Raw genomic sequence first — 21,178 nt, forward strand, 5'->3', positions numbered from 1 at the left:
TAATCTGAAGTGATACTGTTAATCCCCATTTGCGAAATTCCTTGATCCAAAACTTTAGACTCCATGCATCAGTTTACATGGCCAGTGCTGATGCTGGGTGTGTCTGTGGCCAATGCTCTCCTATATCTAGGGTCTGTGTGAAGAATGTGTATGACTATGTGACAGAACTTTCTATGACTGTCTTATCTGAGACATGATTATATGGCTATAGGACTGGCAAGAGTATGCACCACTAGGCTGCTGCTGAGAGCTATGACTCTTCACTTCAGTCCTGTCAGGCAGCAAACACTGGCTGCCAAGCTGTCTTGAGGATCCTACTTTGTCTCATCTTGAAATACGGAGCTGGTCAGTTAAAAGTCATCTGACCTGTGTGATTGTGGTATCAAAGGGGTTGCAATGAATTAGAAGATACACGTGTCAGGATCACATGTAGGCATTGCCATTTCATGATTTGCTGTTCTTTTCTGTTTTTGTCTTTGGTGTTTGGTTTGTTTTCTCTCTGAATGAGCTCCTGTCACGGCAGTGAGACGGTTAACAAGAGGCCAGGCTACCCCAAACTGCTTTTAATATAGTTGAAATACTTTTCATTCGCAGAAGCTGGCTCCAAGTTTTCAGGTTACAAATACAGAATGCTCTTTGAAGTGTTGGCCAGAGGCGATAAAATGGTTGACTAGACTCAAGGACCTAATGTGATTACTCAGAACGCTGGAGTACATATTTTCAGAAAAGTGAAGAAATGAGTAAAAAATATAGAGCATCTTAAATCCCCATGAATTTCACTATCACAATCAAAGAAATTCTTGATAAGTGCCTGAGACTTTTCATAATATATAACTGGAGTGGTACTTAGTATCTTAAGATCGGGAAACCTGTGTTATACTTTCCTTGAAGTATTTTTTTACCTCATTAAGTGACTTTTCACTGTATTCCTGTTCCTTTCTCCCATTTGCTTTATGTGGGTATTAATGATATCAAAACTGCTCAGCAGAGATCTCTCAAGATGTGTTTTTACAGCACAGCATCACAGAACTTTGTTTGCAGCTCTACGTTGTGTTAATACTGAAGTTAGTTGTCTTGGGTTCAGCAGTAGCAGTCACTTTTTCTCCTTCTTAGTAGCTGGTGCAGTGCTGTGGTTTCGATTTTCGGCCTGGGGACAGTACTGATAACACTGATGTTTTCAGTTTGCTGTCAGAATGCTTAGTCTGACCAAGGACTTTGTGAGTCTCATGCTCTGACAGGGAGGAGGAGAAGCTGGGAGGAAGCAGGGACAGGACACCTGACCCAAACTAGCCAAAGAGGTATTCCATACCACAGCACGTCATGCCCAGGATGTAGAACTGAGAGTCCCCGGAAGGGCTGGATCACTGCGGGGTGGGGGTGAGGTACCGGTTGGTGAGCGGTTGTATTCTCTTCCTTGTTATTTCCTTTATCATTATTATTGGTGGTAGCAGTAGTGATTTGTGTTATACCTTAGTTACTAAATTGTTCTTATCTCAGCCTGTGGGAGTTGCATTCTTTCGATTCTCCTCCCATCCCTCCAGGAGGGGGAAGAAAGGTGGTGGTGGGGGAAGTAGGCTGCGTGGTTCTAATTTGCGGCCTGGGCTTAAACCATGACAGTTGCATAAGAGGAACAGAATAAAATTTAGCAATCCAAGAAGTGTTATGGACCGAGCCTTCAGTTGTATTTGTGCCTACCTCTTCCTGAGTTTCTCTGAGTTGATGAAAGAGTTCCTGACACAATTTAGAACAAGGAGCTTGCCTGATATACAGGAGCATCTTGGCTACACTGGGGACCTATCCAGATATTTTCTATGCAGACAATTTTTTTTTCCTTTAAAGACCATTTCAACAATGATTCATTAGTGTATAAGTTAAAAAGAAACAAAAAATAAAGACAGAAATGAGACTTTAGAGAATTCCAGTAAAAAGCAGATGTTCTCATCCATGGGGCAGTAATAAACATCATGTGGCTGGGTGGTATTACTGAAGGGCTGCAATATGTCCAGTGCCTGTGTCAGATCCGTATGAAGGAAATTCTTCCTGTCTTGAAAACCCAGCTTCATTACATATGTTTAAATCATAATAAAGATGGCATCATTTGAATAGTACTGCTTCAATTGCTGTTGCATCTCAGAGCAGAAATGAAAAAAAAGATTTTGGCTTTGTCTCTGTTCTGTTGTGAAAATGAGTAGTTTTGGTCATCTTGCGCTGAAGGAACAAAATATGTTAAAAGAGTCCTTTGACATATTTAAAGGATACTTCCTATCCAAACATTATGTAGAGGTCAGTTAATGCCCTTATGCTACTGTCATTGCTGCTGTTTCTTTTCTAATGGTTTTAATTAAAACATATGGAGAGTATGCATGCCAAGTGGGCTACTGAATCCATTTAAGTTGATGAGAGACCTTTAATTGACTTCTGGCAGGGACTAGTTTTCCTTTCTAATGTGTGTCCCTAATTTAGAAGTTTTGCAGCAGACTTGAAGAAGAGATGCCTTTATGATGGCAAAGTGCAGTAATATATGCAGACTGTGTGTAGCTCCAGCAGTAATACTATGAAAATTTAATGTTACTAATCAACACAAACTTTGTTTTTTTTTGAGACAGCAGGCTTGTTTTGGCCTCAGTCCAGAAAATCATTTATCTGGTACTTAATTTCATGCATATGACTCATCTAGTGGCTTGGAACAACTCTTAAACACATGATCTACGTTCTTAGGGATTTTAACTGTATGAAAATAGTCCTGCTCTTACTGCTATCTGGTTCTTCAATGACCTATGAATAATGAATACTTGATATTTTTGTGAATACTGCATATGCAGCCAGTGTTCTCCTTCTTTGCAGACATGATGAAAGGTTTATGTATCAAAAAACCTGCTTTAATAAAAAGCAAAGTCTCTTTGTTAACTTTTTATTCTTACATCACCATAGCTATAATTACCCTATTAGACTTTAAACAGTAGGTGTTTAAATGATGGTAATGCTCCAGTGATGAAGAGGATAATATTAAACTTTAGCATCAGAAAACCAGCATGTATTTGTGGATTAACTCTGCAAAAGATTTAGGATTTTAGCATTGCAAAATCAGAATAATTCCGTTTGGGTGAACACTGGCTTTTACATAAGTTTCTTGGATTTAGCTTATTAAGTTAGTACCAAAAGAAATGCTATTTGAAGTTACGCTTTTTTACTCGTCAGAGAGTTTTGTGAAAAAATACTAAGGATTGGAGCTGACTGTTAAATACCTTGGCCTCCTCAAGTTTAAGGGTCCAGTTTGAAAGTCTGATAGTGGACTAGAACACAAGTATACAAGTAGATCTTCATGAAAGACATCTTCTGCCTCTAAAGATGCTCTTATACTATTTCTTTAATTGGGGCTTTACTCCAGGAATGTCAATGAGATTATAGAATAGGTTATACTTACAACTTGGTGAAAGAAAAGCTAGGAATTTGGTTTGAATGCATGAGATCTACATGGGCAAGTGAGCAGTTGGCACTTAGGGTGCTCCTTTGTTGTATATACTGTAATGCTTTCAGCAAGCTTATGACATGCTGAGTGCCACTTTATTTGATTTGGGAGACAACATATGTGATAATGTGATCCTACTGTGAAGTGATATAAATTTTCTTTGAATTCATTGAGTCTGGAATTTGTGGGCACAAGCCTGTTTGTAATGCATTGCTAGATATTTCCTAGTTAAGCCTTTGTATGACTTGTCATACATAGACTTTGATGGGATGCTGTTTCTGTCACAGAATGTAACTGAAAAATACAGTATTTTTGTTGTAAAGCTTGATGTGACTTTATACCTTTTCATTTGTCGGTGTTAAATAGTAGGTAACACATGATAAACTTGCATGCAACCTTATCAGTAAAACCCTTTCATGACAAAAAGCGGAACAGAAATAAAAACACACCCATAAATGACATAACTTGTTCAGCCCTGGACATGCTCTCCTTTTCTTTCAACTGAAGGTTTAGCTGTTAGAGGGAAAGGGAAGCAGTGGAGTTCCACAAGGTTATCTGGAGTATTTCTATGAACAAAATTATTAAGATAAGCAAAATGGGGCAATTTGTCAAATAAAAATGACAAGAGTGATTAAACATAAGAATGACAAGTCCAGGTAGCTACACTATTAAATATAGGTATTTTTTAAAATGACATTTCCATAAAAACTATATACTGATTGATTCAAAGTCACATAATAGAACAAAATAGCAAAAATCAACATCAAAAATAAATTATAATGTAAAAATGATAAGGGAACCATGTTTGTTTGAAAACTAAACGTTATAAAAGCTGCGAAAATGCATCAGTCCTTCAAGAAGATATAAAATACAGAGGATTTTCTTTAGAAAATATAACACATAGCTGCCATATTTTCCAATGCATTGTATATCATAGGTGTTTGTTGTTGGCATATCAGAGACAGATTAAATAAAAACTCCATTAGGTTTCAACATACTATAGAAAATGGACAGGTTTTGTTAAATATTACCCTAAAAGAAAAAATTCTAAGGGCTTGCAGCTTATACAATATAATCATGGCTCCATATATTCTGCTACATGCTGAACCAAACTTTATAACAAAGGAGTCCATGGCCTTATATTTCGTTACATTTTTACAGGACTACAAACCCTGAAAAATTAAGGTTCCCATCTAATTGAGCATTAAACCATCTCTTTTCAATACTAGATGGAAAATGTCAGAAAAATCTGTGTTCATAAAAATACTCTGCTATATTAATGTTACTTTTAATTTTTAATGCAATAAAGCACTTTCAGGAAAACATATAAAGCTAGCTCCTGCTGTTGAAGAAATATCATTTTACCACCTAATGTTATTACTTTGAGCATGACAGGGACGGCATGTGAAAGCAATGTGTTTAGGAATCTGTGTGAACAGTGATGTGAGTTGATTTTAAAGTAATTTGCCACTTTGTGTTTAGGGACTTTGGCTTTCCTTCTCTGGGAATGGTTTCAGAACCCTTTGCATGGAATTTAAATCTGTGGGATATTGTTTTATATCTGCGCCTGCTAAATTCCTTGTGGGGAGAGCAAATTGTTCGAAGTGCAGAGAAACCTGAAATATCTGCTTGGGATTTGGAATAGTGGCAAAATTTGAAAACACAAAGTAAATGCAGTGTAAAGGTAGTGCTAATTATTTTCTCCATTCTCTCATTGCTACAATCTGGAAGTGTCACTCTGCTCTTCTTGTTTAAATGGAGGTTCTGTTTTGTTGGAAAAAAGATTCAGTCTCTGGAAAATTTACAGTGTGAGTGAGTACTCATTGCTAGTAGTCAGTCCTCAAAACAACAGAATAATTTTGAAGTGAGAAGTGTCAGGAAAAAATGTGTGCTTGCCTGCTCTGAATCAGGAGGGAAGCATTTCCATGGTAATGCCTCACCAAGACTGTTCTAATACAGTGGTGGGCAGATTTTGAAATTATATCTTTGACTTGAGAAACTCCGAACACCTACTCTATTTTTGAAAGGTAAATTTAATTGTGCAGTCAATTGTGATATGATAACTTCAGTACATGTCCTTGAAAAAGTTTTCCCAAATTTTAAGTTTACACAGCAATATGAGGTTGTATCTAGAAAAAACAAAACAAAAACCACAAAAAACCCCACAACCAAACAGAAAACCCTACACTTCACAAGCAAGCAAACAAACAAAAACAAAAACCACTGCCAAAAAATCCCAAACCAAACTGACTCTGACATAACACCAAGCTGTGAATATGAGCATCTTAAATGGCAGAGGTCAAATTAAGATAAGTCTGTCAATACTGCAGTAAGAATTTTGGCCATAAAATAGAACAAAACATAAGTAGATTCTTATTAAATAATAATAAAAAAAATCCTTCTCAAGATTCAGAATGTATTTTATTGCTTTCTATTTCTTTCATTCTTACACTGTTGTTTGCATTTTGCTCACTTTGGAAGCGCAAAATGTATTTGGTTTGGGGTTTTTGGCTGCTAATTATTTTCTACACTCTAAGAAACCTTCAGGCAAAGACCAGTGAAATTCTTTTGCTACTTTCTCTTTTGTATCAGGATCTATAGAGCTAGATTGGGATGGTGACATATGATTAGGAGCTCAGCAACATAATTTCCATTCTAAAGTACATTTTTCATTATCATTTATACTCCTTTGACATTCACTTTAGCTAGATGCATGGTTTTATGAACACTGATAATGTGAATAATCGATTCACCACACAGAGAGGTTTATTTAACACATTTATTTCTTTAACAGGTATATTTTACATTTGTACTCAAACTTCATTGTGCTAAAGGTTTATTACTTAAAAAAGTAATTCCTTTGAATAGCATAAAATAAAAAGCTCTAGTGCACCTTATTTAGTTTGCAGTATGGATGATATATTTTTAAAGATCTTTGAAAAATATTTGACTAAATTTTCTGTTTGCTTAAATTAACTGTTTAATTTTCTAAGGGTCTCCTAGCAATACACTCTCAGTGCATAACAGAGTTATAACAAAGGAAATTCTGTGGTTTTTGTGAGAGTTATAAAATCTCTGATTTTGAGAATGGTAACTTTTAATCTAACAATAATCAAAACTATTTTGTCACTTCAGAGGTTACTTCATATGTAAGCTAGGAAAGAACCCAGTCATTATTTAGATCCATCCTTGGTGTCATCTGAAACTTCATTTGATATCATGACAGTGTTAGAAAAGTGATGAACATTTTGGGAGATGATAGTTATTTCTGAAACTTTTTTTTTTTAATAAAATGATGACTAAGAGATAAGACTGGCAAAAAGTTGAATAAAAAAAAAATGCAATTCTTATTTTTCCAAGTGCTTTGAGAAAAATAAGAACTTTTGATGAATGAAATGTCTTCTGTACTTTGCAAATGTAACTAAAATAAAGTGTCACTTCTTTCTAGCTAAGTAACCTGAAACAAGTCACAGTTGTGGATGTGTCAGCAAACAAGTTCCATTCTATTCCAATTTGTGTACTTCGGATGTCTAACTTGCAGTGGTTGGATATTAGCAGCAACAACCTGAAAGACCTCCCGGAAGACATAGACAGGTAGTTTATGTTTTTAATTTGTTGGCAGTCTTGTGAACTATAAAGCAAATCTAGAAAGTAACAAGCTTCTAAGGGACACCATTAATGAAAAATTACATGAGAAATTCTCATTTGGAAATGCATCATACAGTTCTGCATGTAAGCTTTACCATTGTTATTGATGGAATAGGTCAGATAACAGAAGCGGCATTTTCTACCTCATTGATGGCAGATTGCACAGTCAATGCCTTTACTTTTCAGTTAACTAATTAGATTTTCTGCTGCAATCATGACAGCATTGTTCTTTAGGAAGTTCATGGGGCATAGTGTCTCAGTTCCATCAAAGGGAACTCACCATATGGAGTTTGCAGCAGTATCACTCTGGAGGGTAAATATGGTGGAGGGAAAGATGAACTAAAACATATTTAAAGAACCTGATAAACTTTGGCAGTAAAGCAGAAAAATATTAGTAAGATTGAAAAACCCACTGACAATTTTCCCCTCCTACTCTGAAGTACATATTCATGTGCACATATATACTTATGTTCTCAATTTAGAGATCCACTGGAGATATTTAAAAAAAAATCATGTCGATCTCTTTAATGGGATTTACTAGTTTGAGAAAGCACTTATTCTTGGGCCTATTTATTCACTTTGAAGTCCTGTTGTAATCTGGTTTACAGAACTTTACATAACCATACGTAAAGAAACTACGCATTAACTAAAGTTTATATTTAAAAAAATATGGGTTATTTGTTGAGTTTGGAATAGAGATCCTTGAGGCAGAAGAAACTTCACACAAAATTTATTCAACCTTAACTTTTGCAAATCCCTTGTTGCTGGTCAAAAAGACCTTTCTAGGACATTGTGTAATCACAGATTTCTCTGACAGCAGGGGCTGAAATCTTTTGTATTAACAATTCAGATGCTCCAACAACAACAACAGTATACAACCACCATTTTTTTTTCCAGATATGAACAGATATTTGATTAATTCGAAAGAGCTTCTAATAAGATTTTTATTTTATGGAAGGATACTCACTAAACATAAGGGTCATTTCCCCCCTGTAACCCATATATATTCCTCTGTCTCCAAAATTCTCCTACATTTCATCTTCTCTGTTTTTGTACAACGCTGTTTGAGGAATGAGCTTTACCTGTCAAATCAGACAAACTTGTTTCATCAGTTTGCTATGCTTTTTGTCTTCTTTCTACTGGAAGGAATAAACTCTCAGCCACATATTACTATTGCATTAAGAAAAGAGCTATGGTAAGTAAAGAAAAACAAGCTAAATGCCTTCCTTTACAAAACATTGTCATTAAATTGATTTCAATGGGAAAACTTGCAAGAGCCATATGACCAGGAGCTGGTCTTTCTCTTGCTCCCCACAGTATTAATTACTACTGAAAAACAATTGATAGGAATATACTGCCTAGCACAAGTGTATCTAGTTCATAGAATCCAGCATATGGGCAAAGGTGTCAGCTGGTGACCCATATTTTTCATCAGTTCCAGGATACACATAGTGAGCCTTTATATCATTTTCTGTCAACACATGCACGAAAGCACAGTAATTTTTGTAATCCTTTATCTGAGGCATACTTCTGAGTACTTTTCAGAGGTACGCGATTAATATCTATGATATTGAACCATGACTGGAAATTTCCATTAAAGTTAGTTGGTGACAATTTGTGGAAGTGAGGTATAAGTAATTTTTGAGAAGTCAAAGATGGTGATTCTATGATTCTATGGTGCATATTATTCTTTTGTACACAATTAATTCTCTGTTGCTATCTTGCATAGATATTCCTGTCTGAAATAAATATTTTGTTACCTTTATCTTTCACATTTTTACAGGTTAGATCAACTTCAGACACTTCTCCTACAGAAGAACAAGTTGACTTATCTTCCACGAGCTCTTGTCAATATGCCAAAGCTCAGTTTGCTTGTTGTCAGTGGTGATGACCTGGTTGAGATACCCACCGCTGTCTGTGAGTCAACAACAGGTTTAAAGTAAGTAAAAGAGAGAAAGTATGTTCTTAGGAACATAAGGTAGGTGAACTCAGCAGAAATATTTTCACAAGCATCAGTTTCTACCACACCTGGTGGTCAAATTAGAACTCAATATATATCAGAGCCATTCAGGAGGCACTAGAAAGCTTGGAAAATGCAGAACAGCAGTTTTCTGATTTTCATTTACTGCTTCCCCACACTGTGCATTTGTATGCCTAAACTGCTATTCCTGTGTAGACATTGTTGTAGTAGCTCTAACTCTGGGGTCTCATAGTCATGCACCAGAGCAAGACCAGGAAACTGGCAGTTTGTTGTTGATAAGCTCAGTGCTGTCAAAAGTATGCTGCTGGGAATGGGAGACACAGCTATTTAAAAGTCTAAATAGTGTCACATGAGTTTAGTAGTTTATATATTCTTTGTTGTGAAGCAGCACCTTGTTGCTGCATGCAGGATAAGTCTAAAAGGCCATTTAGTCTGCATTTACAATGATCTTGCATCTACAGGCAATGTCCAGGACTTTGATTATGAAACCTTTTGAGACTCCATACTGGGTCTGACTGAGATGGAGTTAACTTTCCACATAGCAGTCCTGATAGTGCTGTATTTGTATTTGTAGCTAGAATGGTGTTGATAACACACCAAGGTTTTTTGCTACTGTTGACCAGGGCTCCCACATCAAGGCTGCCTCTTCAATCCCCCCTCACAAAAGCCAGTGGGCTGAGGAAGAGCAAGAGGATGTGAGGCAACACAGCTGGAACAGCTGACTCAAACTGGGCAAACAGATATTCGATACTGTATGGTGTCATGCTCAGCAATAAAATCAAGAGAAAGCTGTGGAAGGCAAACACCTTAATAAGGTTATTATACGCTGCTATCCATACTGAGTGCCTGTTTCCCAGGAAAGGGCTGGACATTGCGTGTTTATAAGCAGAGAATGCAGAGAATGATTTTTTTTTTATTTTTTTAATATTTATTTTGCTTTGTTTTTCTTCTATACATGGCTTTTGTTTTTCTACACTAAGCTGTCTTTATCTTAACCTATGACTTCTTCATCTTATATTCTCCCCTATCCTGCTGTGGAGATGGAGTGAGAGGGCTGCTTGGTGGGAATCTGGCAGCCAAGATCAACAGACCACAGACTCACAACAATTAATGAGATTTTGAAAAGCTGTATGATTTGTTGGACCATTTGTTCTTAGAAAGCAACATTTCTTGGATTTTTTTTTACTTCTTGAGTGGGGAAAACATCAGAGATTTTCAAAATGTTACAGATTTAATTTGCGTGTTATTTTGGATGTGAATGTAACCATCTAGTTTCTCATCTGCAATGTGTAACCTTAGGAAATTTGCAAATATGACAGAATGCATATCCAGTCATGCACTGTAAAAGAGAATTAACATAACAACTACCAGAAAATAAAGACACATATTGCCAGTGAAGTAATACTGGCAAAATTCCAGATTACAGGCAGTTATTAAGAAGGAGTTTGCACTGCTCAGTAACAGATGTGAAATTACCGTGTAGTCTGTCATAAGTTTAATAATGAAGAAATATACCTCTTAAAGCAAAGAATGATTTATGTAGATAGGAAAAAAAAAAAAGAAAAAGAGAGCTAAATCGCGTAAATTTTATATAGAAAGTGGAGTATAGAGAATGTGCTATTTGAAATTTTTACTGCTAAGAATAAATAGATCCTAATGATTCCACAATGCAAAAACTGAGCAAATGTTCTTTATGTTTCTCTTTCTGGCTGTAGCAGCAACTTCTAAAATGCCATTCATGTAGGCCAGCGATGTCCAGAAGCCTGATGCATATTCTTTTGTTAATCTCTCTCTAGATTTGTAAGTCTCAAGGACAGCCCAGTTGAAACCATTGTGTGTGAAGACACTGAAGAAATTGTAGAAAGTGAACGCGAACGGGAACAATTTGAGAAAGAGTTTATGAAAGCATACATTGAAGACCTAAAAGAAAGGGGTATGAGTTAACTTGTAGTAAATTTCCTACTATTTTGGATATAAATGCAGAAATACAATTGAAACATTAACTTTTAAGAGAACAAGCAATATATCCTTAAACTCTAAGTGTCATGGTAAATAAGACTAAAAGTGAAAATGTCGAATGTGTTCTGTTTAAATTTTGGGCCCTGACTAAGAGACACTTGATATTGAACAAATGCATACAAAATTAATGATATGTTTTCACAGGTATTAATTCAATGACTGTGTATGCAACGATTATCCTTATTCTCCAAATTTACTCACCTCACTGGGGATTAGCATTAGTGACTGAATTCCTGCAAAAGTGCTTCTTCTCCTCAAAAAAACACAGTGTATATATGAAATATTCTATGCATTTATAGAACATCTTTTAACAATGTATCTGTATAGAATGTGCTTACTGTTTGACCACATTGTTCTTATTGCACACTACCTAAAAAATCTACATTACTTTTTATTTTGCTGTTCTCTTTTAGACTTACTGTAATTAAATAAGTGGAAATCTCTTTTTTTCGTTTAGTAAAGCATGTTAGGAAACATAGGGAAAATTTCCTGTGAGCCAAAATACCATATAGAGTTTAAATCCCTTTGAGAGTTTGTGTGTGGAAATGAATTTTAGTGGAATGAATCCTATTGTATCTTTTCATTCTTTGCATTTCATGAATTGGCACGTAGGTGGTGTGTATAGCAGTCCACAAGACCTGGCAAAAAAGAAATATAAAGGAATATGGCTGCAGAATATTTTTCATGTTCTGATACTGGATTTCTATTCTTTAATGCTCATAAGCTGCTCATTGATGTATGCAAGCTGCCTACTTCTAAAATGGCAGCCAAGCTTCCTGAAACCTTCATTTGATCTGCCAGGCATAGGCCAGCTTTATACTCATCTGGGGTAAAGCAGCTGAGGTAGATGTTTCTGCCTTCCTAGACAAAACTCATCTCCAAGCTTTAAGGTTGGATCACAAATCACTCTTGTACTTCCTGCTTCTGCACTCTTGTGCTACAGATTATGCCAATACCTGCCTTTAAAAAGCAAACTGGAGAAGGAATAATTTCTGTATAATATGAGCTAGCAGAATTTCTGAAATATAGCAGAGAGATCACTTGTAGAGAACTTTTGAAATAAAACCAAACCTAGCTGTTTCTAGCTAAAAGCTCCATTTATTTGTGCTGGATTACATAGCTAAAGTCTGAGCTGTGTTTCTTTTTTCTCTTTTCACAGATTCTGCTCCTTCCTACACTACAAAAGTATTATTCAGTCTTCAGCTCTGAAGAACAGAAATATCTAAATCACTAGTGAACATCAGAATAACTCTATTACTATCCAATTAATAGAAAACACTAGAAATCACAGGTGGCCAGAAGCACTTCAAAATCACCATGATTTTTTTTATTTCTTATTGTGGTTGCTACCAGTAACTGTGGATAAAACAAAGAGCAGTAGAGCCTTCATAAGATGCTGTTTCACCTTTTAAATCCACAAATTTTTTTCTAGTCCACAGCAGCAGCCACTAATTTACATACAGACCTGCTGAAAGTAAATACTCACTGTAATGAAATATACACAGGCATAGATACCCTCAGGATGAATACACTATATGCTGTAGATAAAGCAGCGGAACATGAATCACCATCTTAAAAAGAGATTTTATTTTATAAGAGAGGAAGGATTAATTTAGAAAATGAATGTGATCTGTTTTTTTCTTAAGACCAAGTAACTCACGTAGTGCTTTACAGTATTTAAAGTGCAAACACATATACAGTTGTTTGTATTTACTTTCTGTTCTTCAAGGAAATTGTCCTCTTTGGGATTTTCAGTTTAGATAAAATTCAACAACATTGTAAATAGAAACTGCAGCAATTCAGGTGCTTTTTTTTGGAGCACATTATAAGCTTTTAATCTGTTTTCAAATTCAAGTACCAACATGACTGAAACTGTGCAAAACAGTGTTATAATATAGCAGTGTATAAAATAAGATTTTAAGGAGTAAGCAGTGTGAACAAATACTATCAGCAAAATGATGCTAAAGGTCTCCTAATAATGGTTTCAGGTTACAGGACTTTGTGGACATTTATTGACATTTTCCAAGTTGTATAAGAATGAGTTTGCTGGATAAGTTTTGTTGCTTTCTATTTACTAACCTGTTTATATATAACTATGTATGTATAGATACTGTAGGGTCTCAGGAATCTAATTTTGCATTTTTTTTTTGTGTAATAAATCTTTTTGTTTAATAAATACTTTTTGATCTAAAAAGACTTGGAACTTTGAGTATTAAGACTCAAATTAAACTCAAATTTGAGAATGTAAATAGCCTTAAACTTATGAGAGTAGTTAGTGGAAATTATGTTTACAACTTGCTTTTTTCTTATAGAAAAGCTATGTCCATTTTTGTACAGTAGTGTCATTTAAGTCAGTCATATTTAAAAAGCAGAGGATGTGCTCATTTAGACTTTTATATCAAAAAAATACTGCTTTGGCTGTTTTCCTTCTTTTTTAAGTTTTTAGCATTAATTCTTTTGAAAGAAAAGAACTTGTAAATACTAAGTGTGTTATTTATTCCCATCGCAAACTTCTGCTGTTAAATTACTAACCAAAATTAAGCTCTCTCAAGTTGATCTTTAGGTGTTAATGCTGCTTTTAAGCAAGACCTGAAGCAAAGAGAAAGTTTGAAAAAACTCCCAGTGGGTTTACAGAAATCAGCCTTTCTGAAACTACCCTACTAAACTTTCTTCGAGTGAAATTATAAAATCTGTTGATTAGGTATTAATACTGATGTAATAAACTTCCTTGAGACATCTGATTTGGCATTGTTTGAAATTCTACTTGTAGAGTTCTATGGTAGTCTAATATACCTGAAAATCAGAAATGGAAATCACAACTGTAGTGTTTATGGAATTTTGATGTCCATTATGGGAGTTGTAACTTTAAGAAAAAACAGGGGTGTAAACGTAATTAACAAAACAAAGGTTCTGTTGTCAGAATTTTTGAATAAAATTGCAGAATGATTTTGCATAGAAGTGACCTTTGCAGAGCAACTAGCCCAACCCTTCTGCCACAGGTAGGAACATCTTTCACTAGATTAGATTTTTCAAAACCCTGTCCAACCTGAACTTGAGTACTTCTCATGATGGGATATCCACAACTTCCAGGGTCTCATCACTGTTATTGCAAAGAATTTCTTCCTTATATCCAATATAAATCTAAACCCTATTTGAGTTTAAACTATTGTCGTGGTAAAGGCCCTGGTAAAAGATCTTTCTCCCTCTTTCTTGTAAGCACCTTTTATATATTGAAAAGCTGCAATAAGGTCTCCCTGTAGCCTTCTCCCACATGTCTCAGCTTCTCTCCATAGGGGAGGTGTTTCAGCCCTCTGACAATTTTTGTGGCCTTCTTCTGAATCTGCACTAACAGGTCCACAGATCTGGATGCAGCACTCAAGGTGGGGATCTCATGAGATCAGAGTAGAAGAGAATCAGTCCCTTTGACCTACTGGTCAGGCTCCTTTTGATATAAGGTGTGATTGTCTTTCTGGGCTGCAAGTGCGCGCTGCCAGCTCATGTCAAATTTTTCATCCACTTGTACCCTCAAATGCTTCCCTGCAGGGCTGAGAGCTTTTATTCCTAGCATTTGTAGAACTTTACTTCCTAAAATCTTATACACAGAAAGAAAGGATAATTTTTGTCACAGAATTTGTCAAATACCTCTGCTTAAGGGGAAAATGGTGTACAGGAACAACTGTTCCCATTACACCTTAGATATCCAGTGGGTAATGTCAGCTATAACTGAAAGTTCTAATTTCAGCATAACTGCATTTGAATTCTACTTCTGTGTCCTATATAGCAAAAATACTGCCAGAACATACTTATCTCATGCAGTTAATGTAATTTTATTATCATCATCCATTGCAGTACAAAATCTGTGTGTCAAAAGACACCTCATTTTGAACCTGATCTAAACTGATTGGTTTTCTACCTAACTTGGTTTGCTAGTAATTTTAATTTAAACTGTTATCTTTTACTAAAAAACTATGATTCTAGAGAATTCTGTTATTAGTATGCTGCATTCTTGCTTTTTCAATTTTTGAAAGTTTATAGTCTTATGAGTGAAAGAAACTTTGTGTACAAAAGGCAATTTACATTTTTTTCAAGCTTCTGCTGTCAGATACTTAGATACCTAAAGGAAGGTATTTCTGAGCTGCAATACCAACATGCATGTGTTGTGTGCAGCATTTTTATTGGCTGTGACTAGCTGCCAAATACTACACTTCCTAAAACTCAATACTTTCTGCCTCAAAAGTAGTTGCTATTCAAAAGCTGTAAAACTGGGAACAATTGCAATATGTGTTGTAGAACATTCAGTGGCTCAATGTGCATTGTTTTGGCCATGTTTTTAAGTATAGCAAAGTACAAGCTTGGGAGATAAACTTCTAATGAAAGCAAATAACCTGAAATTTAATTAATGTGTACATAGGAATAACATAGTCTTTTAGCAGACATCAGTTTAAAAATACAGTGAAAACTGGACAACATATTCTTTTTTTTTCCTTGAACATTTACACACCATTGAAACTGTTTTACCTTGCTTATTTTCTGCTATGGAAGCACAGAGCAAAATGATAAACAGGGAATGGTCTTTTCTTGATTATGTGATTTGATTTTAGTAGTGGTCTTTGAAGGACTTCTGCACAGATTATCTCATGTTTCATAGAGGATGGGAAAAGATTGGAAACTAGGGTTTTCTCTGATTTTGAGGTTTCATTTGAACTAGATAATAAATAATAAATGAAACTGTATCTAAGCATAACACTGATTATTTATCTTTTGGATAATCGTTCCGTATGTTCAGCAGTTCAAGAAAAGTCTCCTCTCTTTTCAGTAGTTGAATCTGCTACTTGGGTTGGTTCTAGCTCTGACTGTAGTCCTACAGCTTACTCTCTTCTTCACTTCATTGGTCCATTAAGAGCTATGAGTGTTGCTTAGTATAAATAGGGGTTCTACATGGTGTTTTCATTATACACTGTCGACATTAATATTGACAGGATCATTACTGTCTCTTACCTCTCCCTGGAAATTTCTGATTCCTTTATGCCAGCAGCAATATAACTACTCAGGATTTCACAAAATCTTAGTAGAGATGCATTTTATATCTAAAAAACAATTACATATTGCTTCTGCTATGTTCAAAGCTTCTATTTTCCACTAATGCTTCCAGGCTTTTCCTAAAATCAACAGTGACATTTATAAAGTAATTAGATTAGCTGTCAAAATATGGTGAATAGCTCTGTAATGAAGGGTAACTTAGAGAACTAAAAATTGGTTTTAGGCTATACATGAGCAATGTTTGTATCCAGATTTACGTATACAGCATTGCATTTTCTTTTTCATTTGTTACATAGATCCAGACAATTAGAGGCTGAGTCAGCCTTTGGCCCTTGTATATTATACAATCACATTAAACAATATGTTTAGAAAAAACAATGTGTTACATTGTAGGGTCTTAAGCTGATAAATACAACAGGTGCTCATCTGACCTACTGCAGCTGCTGTCTCTTCCTGCCATATGACAGGTATTTTTTGTGTACAGGAGTTGCAGTGTTTTGCACAGAGGAACACTTCAATGTAGTTCTTTCAGAATTCCTACAGTTTTATGAATGACACAAAAGATTATTCAATGTTTCATTCTTACTCTGTGTCTGATGGTTTAAAAACCTACAATGATAAGTCACCTGTGGTATCTGTATAACTTTCTGTCTGATAATAAGTTGCTCCCATATCTGTTGAGGTGCTGCCAAGGTCCCAGGAAAGTAGAGCAGGTCAACTGTCAGCTCTAAGTGTATTCAGAGAAGGTGAGCTAAGTAGTTAGACATTGGCAACTGCAGTGACCATGAGCAGTAACACTTGATACAGCCAGGTTGCTAAAGGAGATGGAGCTTTTAACTGTTTTTAAAAATGTAAATCTGGTTTTGTTTTACATTTTAAGAAGGTCTATATCACCAGAGTTCCTTTTTCTATAGGTATTGGAGCTGTACCTCAAAGCGCACGTTGGCATTGTAAGGTAGTACACGATTTCAGGAATGAAGGTTTGAAGAAAGCAACAGTGTTTTACTTGCAGTGAAGTGACTGACCATTGACAATGCTGTGATATGGCTGAAAATTATTAGGATATATTTACTTTTATGCTCCAAGTAGATTTTGCACATGTTAAAAGGTCATGCTATAGGAAAGCTTCTGCCCAAAAGTCATGTAGTTCCTTTTCCTTTTACTTTGGACTAGTGTTAAGTTGTACTGTATTAAGCTGAACTATCTGGAGCTTTCAGGCTCAGGGTAAATGGGAAAAGACTTCGGGACTCTGCTTCACTACTCTTTTCTTCTCCTACTCTTTCTTTTTCTTTTACTCTCTTACTTATCTAACAACTGAAAATAAGGAGTTCATATTGGAAATCTCTCTTACAAATTAAAAAAAAAAAAAGAAAAAAAGGCTTGTAATTTCCAAGAGCTTGTTGTCTACCTGGTACTGACAATCAGCTGATAAACTGGGTTGTCCCTTAATCAGTTGCAGTAATTAGCATTTGGCACACGCTATGTGTTGGCATGCTGGTTAGAAATTCTTAATAAAGAAATCCTACCTCCTGGCTCAGGAGATTTATTTATAACATTTTTCGCTCCTGCTTGTCTGTTACTTAATGATATTAAATCAACAGTCTGATATTTGTTACTTAACCATTCCTTTGTTTCTTAAAATCATGTTGCATGTTTCGTCGCAGGGCATGTCACAAACTAGCTGCAGGGCTCCTGCTCCACCTGAAATCTTGCAGCTGTGGGAAAGGTTTGTTTCCCTCAAAGCTGAGAAGAAGGCAGGTATGCTTTCAAGCAAAGCAACCAGGACAACTAACTGAACCATGCAGGATAACCTGGAGGAAGTGGCAAGTGATAGACAGCAGATCTCTGCTGTAGGGGATTAAGGCACTCACCTGACGACCTGACCTGATGTCCAAAGAATTTTTCTGCTTCCTGGGTGTCGTGGTGTCCTGGGTTCAGCAGTAGCAGTAATTTTTTCTTCTTCTTAGTAGCTGTTGCAGCACTGTGTTTTTGACTTTCAGCCTGGGAACGGAGCTGATAACACCGATGTTTAGACTGACCAAGGACTTTGTGAGTCTCATGCTCTGACAGGGAGGAGGAGAAGCTGGGAGGAAGCAGGGACAGGACACCTGACCCAAACTAGCCAAAGAGGTATTCCATACCACAGCACGTCATGCCCAGGATGTAGAACTGAGAGTCGCCTGGAAGGGCTGGATGACTGTGGGGTGGGGGTGAGGTACCAGTTGGTGAGCGGTTGTATTCTCTTCCTTGTTATTTCCTTTATCATTATTACTATTGGTGGTAGCAGTAGTGATTTGTGTTATACCTTAGTTATTAAACTGTTCTTATTTCAACCCGTGGGAGTTGCATTCTTTTGATTCTCCTCCCCGTCCCTCCAGAAGCGGAGGGAAGAAAGGTGGTGGTGGGGGAAGTGGACTGCGTGGTTCTAATTTACAGCCGGGGCTTAAACCACGACGTGGTTACTACATGGGTACATGGTACTACATGGTACATGGTACTACAGGGTTGTGCTGCCATGCAGATGGACCTTGATAGGCTGGAGAAACAAGCTGGAGGAAAGGGCTGACAGGAACTTCATGAAGTTCAATGAGAAGTATAAGGGGAGGTAATCCTTCCGCTCTCCTTAGCACTGGTGAGGTCACACTTGAAGTACTGTCTCCAAGAGAGGACATGTTGGAAATAAAGATTAGGGGACTGGAGCTTCTCACACAGGAGGAAAGACCGAGAGAGGGAACTGTCCAGACTGGACAAGAAAAGACTCAGGGAAATCTTATAAATCTATACCTGAAGGGGGATGTATGTGGAGAAAGTGGAGCCAGGTTTCTTTCAGTGGTGCTCAGTGGCAGGACAAGAGGCAGTGGGCACAAACTGAAACACAGGAGGTTTTTCCTGAACATCAGGAAACACATTTTTTACTGTAAGGGAGCACTGGCACATGTTGCCCAGGGAGGTGGTAGAGTCTCCATCTTGGGAGATCTTGAAAAGCTTTCTGGATACAGTCCAGGCAGGGTGATCTACTTTAGATGACCATGCTTGAGCATGGGTGTTGGACCAAGTGATGCCTTAAGATTCCTTTCATCCTCAACTGTTCTGTGACACAGGGACAGGTGTCCTGAAAACTGCTTGTCTTCATGTGGCTAATTCCAGCTGTAATGTTTCAGCACTACTGAAAGTTTGTCTGTATGGCCTAGGTGCGGGTTCAGCGTGACAGATTTAGTGGGAAGAGTGCTATCTGCTATATTGTCAACTCTGACACCCTGAGTATAAATCCTAACTGGATATTTCTATAGTTCAGTAGTGTTCCTGAGAAATAGGCTGAAATAATATCTTAAGTAATGCGTGAATGCTGCCCAACATTCATCACCATTTGCAAATATTACAAGCTACTTCAATAAAAAAAGCAATTTGCTTTGTGCTACAACTGGTTCCCTCTACATCTGCTGAAAGCAATATCACTGTACTGTGCATCAGATCTTTCAATTAATACATGTGAGTACCATAAAGATATTCTGTAGAAGTTAGTACTGATGCTGTCATTTTGCACCATTGTAGGAATTTTTTGGGCTTCTGTGGTGTACCCATTGGTGCTGCATGGTAAGAAGGCCTATATAGCAAGGATTTCCTGTTAAAGCATGACCTCTGGACTATATCTTCTTTGCTATTAGCGTAACTTCTGGAAACAGCACAATAAATGTCTCAATGTCCTGTGTTTTACAGTGTTCCCTTCTTTGTGGTCAGTACTATAGGGATTTTCAGTAAAGGTAGTGAAAAAATGTCTAAGAGGGCAATTGGTTTGGTGTGCTTGGATGTTGCAGCCTTTGTTAGACCTTGCTGCTTTTGGTATTCAAGAAAAAAAAGAAAAAAAAGGCAAAAAAAGCAGCTTCTTCTCTGTGTTTAAAATGCAATCTAAAATACGGGAAGCACTGATAGGCTCAGGTCAGTAAGTAAAGTAATTTTAACTATAAAAGAGTAAGTGAAAGGGAGAGCAATTTGTAGGAAAACTGAAGTCTCTAATAAGATATTGTAGTCAGAATTTGACAGTCATTTCTTTTCATGGTAGTGTCAGCATAATTAGTTCTACATATTGCTTCCTGCCCCCTCAGGGAACTGATGTGAGTTGACTTTTTTGTAGGTTATTTTTAATTCAGATCAGTTCCTCAGTCTGTTTGACTGTATCTATATCACAAAGGGACTTAGGAAAGCATTTCCTCTGAAACGAAACTCCAGCAATACCTCTGAAAAAAATGTTCATCAAACTACAGCCTGGCCACATTAGCAATCAGGTTATGAGGAGTTGTAGGTTATCTAGTTAGACTGGCTCCTGGTGTTTTGTGATCTATTTAAGATCAATGTAGCAGATACACATGGGAAATGCCACTATGAACTATCTGAAAAGCAGTTGTAATTGGCACCTTTGTAATATGGGAATAGGAATGAGAACCCTGGAAAACAAAATGTCAGTCACATCTGTGGTGCTTAAATACTGCATTTTACATGCAGCCTTCTGGGAATTGTACTTTGTCCCTCATGTTCTTTGCTGTTCCTAATTTTATAAGCTTTCATATCTGGTTGATTGTTTTACTTCTTTTCCTCAAAAGCTCACAATGAATTCTTTATGACTTATTTAAAACTCTTTATAGACATAAAAATGCAAGAAATGAAGAAAACCCAAGGCAGACTAGCCACGGTCTTAGTAATGAAATCTTTGTACAATATTCATTGATCATTCCTAAACTTGTTTTGAAGTGAGATAAACATTTCTGGAGCAGTTTTCTAGTAGAACTTTTAATATAGTCAAACCTGAATTTCTAGATTATATGTGGGGAAGACTGGTGAATATTCAAGTGTCCTCAATGTTTGTTTTGATAAGCTCGAGGCTTTAATTTTGAGTACAACATTAGGGGTCCACTGATTAGAAGGAAATACTGATATGCATGGGCTTATAACTCATGATTCAATGTTTTACTGCAATCCAAAGTGCAAGGGTTACTTTTTTTAAGAAGCTCCAGTTTTATGGCATT

The 21,178-nt window shown here is 36.5% G+C and overlaps 1 protein-coding gene across 1 annotated transcript in view; it reads left to right on the forward strand.

The window, feature by feature from the left end:
* Positions 1–12,326, forward strand: part of LRRC2 (leucine rich repeat containing 2) — a gene marked incomplete at its 3' end in the record, with an annotated part of 57,646 nt that extends 45,320 nt beyond the window's left edge. The window contains exons 5-8 of the mRNA XM_080638173.1: positions 6,918–7,063; positions 8,901–9,056; positions 10,895–11,031; positions 12,277–12,326. Of these exons, the coding sequence (XP_080494299.1) occupies positions 6,918–7,063; positions 8,901–9,056; positions 10,895–11,031; positions 12,277–12,326 (489 nt within the window). The remainder of the gene's footprint in view (positions 1–6,917; positions 7,064–8,900; positions 9,057–10,894; positions 11,032–12,276) is intronic.
* Positions 12,327–21,178: the final 8,852 nt, after the last annotated feature.

The sequence above is a fragment of the Psittacula echo genome, assembly GCF_963264785.1.
Source record: "Psittacula echo genome assembly, chromosome: Z".
Classification (NCBI taxonomy): domain Eukaryota; kingdom Metazoa; phylum Chordata; class Aves; order Psittaciformes; family Psittacidae; genus Psittacula; species Psittacula echo.